The sequence below is a fragment of the Montipora foliosa genome, chromosome 10 (genome assembly GCF_036669935.1).
Source record: "Montipora foliosa isolate CH-2021 chromosome 10, ASM3666993v2, whole genome shotgun sequence".
NCBI classification, from domain to species: domain Eukaryota; kingdom Metazoa; phylum Cnidaria; class Anthozoa; order Scleractinia; family Acroporidae; genus Montipora; species Montipora foliosa.
The window spans coordinates 2,348,247-2,354,246 of record NC_090878.1 but is presented as its reverse complement, the minus strand read 5'-3'; the positions used below and the strand labels follow the sequence as shown (position 1 = coordinate 2,354,246).

Below are 6,000 nucleotides of genomic sequence, written 5' to 3'. Positions count from 1 at the left end.
TTTCCCTGTTTTTTTTGTTTGTTTGTTTGTTTGTTTGTTTGTTTATGACTAATTAATGTGCCTTGGAAAGTGGAGCAAATCCCCAAGAAAGTGGGTCATCAAGTCTACCTGTGTACTGGGCAAGTTGGGATTTCAACCTGTGTCTTTGCCTCTTTCTAGGTGCTGCAATTCCAGGGCAAAGTTTTAGGGCAATGCTATCAAAAGGAGCTAGTCACTTGTTGCTTTGATTTTTCAATAATTATTGCACAAATACATGTTTCAACAAGCCCAGTCACATTTCAGTCCTGTGGATGCCAGTTTATGGCCTAGATGCTGAGAGTCCCTTCAATTTTGAGCCCTTAGATTTTTTTCTGAGTATCCCTGAGTCATCACTGTAAAAGCACAATCATTTCTCTAACAACACTGTTGTAATCCAAATCCTTCAATGGAATTTATCTCTTGCTTGAAAGCTTTTTCTTAGTTTCATTATTTAATCCATTGATTCCTGAACTGCGCCCCATTGATAAGTAAAATCGTCTGGCATTTAAGACATTAAAATCTTTTAAGTCTCACTCCTTAATAGAGTCATTGGGTTAAAAAGTAGTTCTTTTTAGGCCTTGACCCTCTTAAATCTAAAATTTTAGTACAATAATGTCCCAGCACTTTAGGGCCTGATGGTGACGGATTGGAGGTGATTGTTGGTGACAGTACATCTTTCGACTTCTCAAACCAAGATGTCAGTGGTGTTTTGTTCCAGTATCCTGACACAAATGGCAACATTGTTGATTTTTCAAAACTCGTGGACAAAGCTCATGATGCTAAGGTGAATTTTATAATACGCATGTTCTGGACTGAAAGAGTTGAGACCTTTCTCCATTTTTTGGACCTTTTAGACAACAACTGAAGTGAAGGCCATCCATTGTGGTAAATTTGATTTCCAAAAGGAAGTTACTCTTATATTATGGTCTTGTTATTTTAGGCTCTAGCAGTTTGTGCCACAGATCTTCTTGCACTGACAATTTTAAGGCCTCCTGGAGAGTTTGGTTGTGATGTTGCTGTGGGATCCACACAAAGATTTGGTGTTCCGTATGGTGAGTCATGAGAAAAATGAAGTTTACACGAGCAAGTCGTCTCAGTTATCACTGTTCCTGTATGTGTTTTCCTGGCGCAAATGCAGGGTTCTTACGGGTCACTGGAAACCTGGAACGTCATGGAATTGAAGAATTATATTTTCCAGGCCTGGAAAGTCGTGGAATTTTTGGTTGATCATGGAAAGTCAAGGATAATTTTAATTATAAATGTTCAATTAATCATTGCAGTGTCAAAGCAAGGATAAAATGGAATAAACATGAGTTTCTATCAAACAATCAAACGTTTCACTGAGTTGGTTTGAAAGAGGTTGCTGATTTCTCAAATTTGATCTGCGTAATAGGATAGTTTGAAAATTTTCTTATGTGACAGCTAAACTTAAGGTCATGGAAAGCTAGAGAAGGTCATGGAAAAAGTCATGGAAAGTCCTGGAATTTGAAGTGCTTAAAAGAGTACAAACCCTGAAATGGTTACAGTGTGGGCCTAGCTAGTGTATTGGTAATGTAAAAGTTGCAAAAGACGAAGCAGTGGTCTCTTATGCAGAAGCAAGAGCATGGTAATCAGGATTTCAGTTCACTGACAGCACTAGTGACTGTTGTCAGATGCTTTTTGCACTGGCTTAGCATTGACTAAATTTTTAACTTTTGAGACATGATTGTCATCTTTTTACCAGGTTATGGGGGCCCTCATGCTGGTTTTTTTGCTGTGCGTGACATGGGAAACTTAAAGAGATTGATGCCCGGTAGAATGGTAGGAGTTACAAGGCAAGATTCTTTCGATTCAAGTATTCTCTTTTACGGAACATTTCGACAGACTGTATCTTTCAGTTATTCAAAGATTGACAGACTTCCTTTTTTTTTTGCTAATTGTCTATGTGACTGCTTGTCTTGATAAATGACCAACAGACTGATTTAATATCAACCTTGATCTTTCAGTCTCTCATATTTCTGTCCCCGGGGGCCAGAGAAAGAGAGACCCAGTGTGGTCTGGTCACAAGTTTCCCAAAATATGGGACATCACAGATGGTTGGGAGACTGACCCCTTCCTGAATCTTTATTAATATTAATTAATATTAATATAATACTAATATTATATAATAATTAATTCTTCCGAGATCTTTAACCCAGTGAACCCTTGGGTGCCCTAGGAAGCCCTCAGTTGACAAGTAAAATCGTCAGGCGTTAGACAATTATTAGAGCAAACACTTATGTGTATGAGCAGATCATTCCAACAGAAGAAAAACCTGGAAACAAGTTTGATAAACTATTTTGCTGTCACTTTGGCTATCTGATGAACTTTCATTCTTAGCTCATTGTCCATGGTGTATTGACTGACTGACTGTCGCTTGCAAAAGAATAATTGACTGTCTTCATTCAACTGTGTGACCAGTGTAGTGGTCCTGCGACTGACTTTTCTCAGCGAATGGCTGAAATACATGAATGCCTGATTTTTAGGTCATTTAGTGCATTTGATTGAATGCTCACCTTCAACTGACAGGCTTTTCAGCCAGTTGTTTTTGTTACGGAAATTCGCATTGTTAATCACAGCAATCTGATTGCCAAGGATGAATTTCAGCTTTGGCTCGATTTTTATATATGAAAATTGTGCCATGGCACTTAATGCCTGTCAGTTGAAGGTGAGCCTTTAATTGACAAATTTTGTTTTGTGAACTCTTTGATTTGTTTTTGCAGGGATGCACAAGGCAAGCCATGTTACCGCTTAGCACTTCAGACACGTGAGCAACACATAAGACGTGACAAGGCAACCAGTAATATATGCACAGCACAGGTAAATAGCATCGTGAACCCACAATATTTGTGTGCAGATAACGCTGAAAATGGCAAATAATACTGAAGGAATGGAATTGTGCACGTAACATCGCAGCTAAATTACTCTCTCTTCAGATTGAAAGAAAATTCATGGCAAGAAACAATAGGAGAAAAGTGGCAACTGCTAACCCTTTTGTTTCGAAAGAGCGAAGTTGAAAGTTAGTCACAGAGGGAAAAAATTCAGTCGCAAATGCGACAGTCACTGTATTGGTAGCAATTTCAAGCCCTGTGGGAGGGAATGAATACCTGACTGGGAGACCATATGGGAATGCACTGCACTGTGTTGCATACATTTGGTATCTGTCATCAACCACCTCATCAAAATAAAAACCTTGTTTAATTTTATACAGTACGCCTTACAGTACTGCTCAGAGATAAGCGTTCCACCAAACGCGTTTTCAAACTAGTTTTCGTGTGACTTTTAACACGTTTGCATTTGCATTTGCTTTCAATGCAGTGGTGAACAGCACATGCTGGATAGGCCAAGAGTATTGGTTAGCAAGCAATGTACAAAGGCAAACGAGCCAACAAGCTTGGGGGGGGAGTCACTGTGCAGACTTAACTGCACCACACAGGAGCGAACCAATTTTAATGACGGCAAAGCGATATATCCAACTCATGTCCAAAGGGAGGGAGGGAGGAAAAAACTTTAACGAATTGCAAACAGCTAGTTGGTTTACTATTATAGAAGACAAACTGCCAAGTGAACCTTGGATGGCTAACTGAAGCTTTAGCTAGACTCTGTCTATTAAAGTAGCCAGTTGCACAGGTTCTACTATGTAGCAGGTAGGCATTACATATGCTCTTTAGCAGTAGATGAATGAGGCCTTAACAGATTTGGCTATTGCAGATGTATCTAGGAACAAAGTCTTATGTCCTCATTTTATTTACAACAAGACTATTGATGTTATGACCTTGAACGACTGACTGCAAAGAACATGAAGATGGCTATCGCGACATGATTAGCCCCTTTAGTACATGCAGTCACATTCCATTAACCAGGTTTTACTGATGGGGGAGTAAAATCCCATGTTACAAAGATGTTTGTAGTTTCTCGAGCAAGAGTATTCTAAGCCTGTTCCAAGCTTTAAGTGGCTTGGGATGAGCGAAATTGTGGCGAGGGGGAGAGAAAGTTGAGCAGAGAATTAGAGCAGAGGTAGCAGGGTAGCGGGAAAGAAGTAGCAAAAGGTCATCCATATTATTATTATTATTGTTGAACAGGGGTAGACTATAGCAGTAGCATATATGGCAGTAACATTGTGTTACTGCCATCTAGTCGTTGGCATGTTGCATGTCGTTGTGCATTAATTAATTAAAAGTTTGCTTACTTCTTTGTCTAGCATTCTGTTGTTATTATGGAGTCCAAGGTTCCTTAATTGTTGTGACAGTGGTGTGGGTTAGAATCCTTTATTTGTTTTGTTTTTAAGGCCCTGCTTGCCAATATATCAGCTATGTATGCTGTGTACCATGGACCAAAAGGTTTGAAGGACATTGCTCAGCGGGTACATGATGCAACTCTTTTGTTAGCTGAAGGTAAAATATCACTACCACTGCCTGATATTGATACCTCAAATAACATTGTTTTATAATTAATTCTTGAACCAGTAAGGGTCAAAGGTCTCTACAACGATGTGCAGACTCCATAAATGTTTTGAATATTTTATAAAACATGTATGGGGCATCATTTCCTTGTGGTTTCTTGTGTTCAAATGAGTTTTTGCCTCAAAGTTAACTCTGGTCAGCTTATAGCCTGTAACCTCCACTGTGCTCAAACCATTTCTGGTGAGATAATTTGTTTTTGAGATCTTATTGTTCTTGTTTTCACTCAGGGCTGAAACGTGCAGGCCACTTGCTGGAAAATGACTTGTTCTTTGACACATTAAAGGTACATATATGACTCAAATGTTTCAGGAAAGTGACTGTTTTGCGGATGTTTTAAATGCTTATGGATCTATTTTGCCTCTTACTCTCACAGGTTTCATCAGGCACTGGTGATATTTCAGACATTTTAGAAAGAGCACAGCAGCGACAGATCAATTTGAGGAAGTTTGATGACAAAACCGTATGTATCGCTTTTGATAGATATTTTTGCAGGTGAATTGAACTTATTTGTTTACCTTATTTTGTCCCTTTTTGTCCAAGGTTGGAGTTTCTCTTGACGAAAAAGTAAAAGAGAAAGACTTGGTTGATTTGTTGTGGGTGTTTGGTTGTGAAAGTTCAACAGTAAGTTAACTGCAAGTTACTGTTTCCATAGCATTATTCAATTGTTGCTTTAGGCGATTAGCTGAATGCCCAAACCCCAACTTCTAGGACCAGGGACTTTCTTTTCTGGTCTCTATTCCTCAACAAATCCATTTAAGTTATGAAGCCCACTTGGGACTCAAATCTTATTGAACTAGCGTTTGTTGTCATTGAGACTTTCAAGCTTCATAAAATCAACAAGGTAACAAGCCCACATTAGGGTGTATATCACCATTGTGGCTTGGAAGAGATAGATAAATGTACACAGAACATACAGGTGAACCATCTCTGCATGTAAAGGTTTCTTAACTAAAGCCAGAATTACCTTGTTTAGTTGGCCTTAAGAAATCACTAAATATCGTTGTGTTCATAGCTTAGAAAGTAATCACAAATTCTTATGCCATGTGCTGGTGCTAATAGAGACATTTGAGCTGTTGAAATCTAGCTATAGCTCTCGCTAGAATGACAAATTTATATAACAATACAACTATCAACAAAGAAAAACGTTGCTTCCCAATGTTCGTTGAAATAATTTTTTTCTGATTTTCCTTTTTGTGTGGCCTTTAGCCTTTTAAAAATCAGAATTTTCACTTCCAAGGGGGTACAAAACCATGCTAGTACGGAAAATGGGGATATAGCAAAACTGTGACGTCAATACCAGAAAAAAATAATTCTTCCAGGGCCCAAATTTTTCTCTTTTTTTAGATTGAGAGGTTTCTGAAACTGCTTCTAAACTAGCACTTGAGGTTTTGTACCCAATGGGAAGTGAAAATTCCAATTTTTAAAAGGCTGAAGGCTGCACAGAAGGAAAATTGGTCAAGAGTTATTTTGGTTGTTTTTATCTCAAAACCATGATGTTTCA

General features: G+C 38.5%; 1 protein-coding gene across 1 annotated transcript in view; it reads left to right on the top strand.

The window, feature by feature from the left end:
- LOC137973693 (glycine dehydrogenase (decarboxylating), mitochondrial-like) overlaps positions 1–6,000 on the top strand; it is a 31,568-nt gene that overhangs the window by 7,617 nt on the left and 17,951 nt on the right. The window contains exons 6-13 of the mRNA XM_068820566.1: positions 640–802; positions 959–1,070; positions 1,742–1,832; positions 2,760–2,856; positions 4,325–4,430; positions 4,727–4,782; positions 4,873–4,959; positions 5,040–5,120. Coding sequence (XP_068676667.1) covers positions 640–802; positions 959–1,070; positions 1,742–1,832; positions 2,760–2,856; positions 4,325–4,430; positions 4,727–4,782; positions 4,873–4,959; positions 5,040–5,120 — 793 coding nt within the window. The remainder of the gene's footprint in view (positions 1–639; positions 803–958; positions 1,071–1,741; positions 1,833–2,759; positions 2,857–4,324; positions 4,431–4,726; positions 4,783–4,872; positions 4,960–5,039; positions 5,121–6,000) is intronic.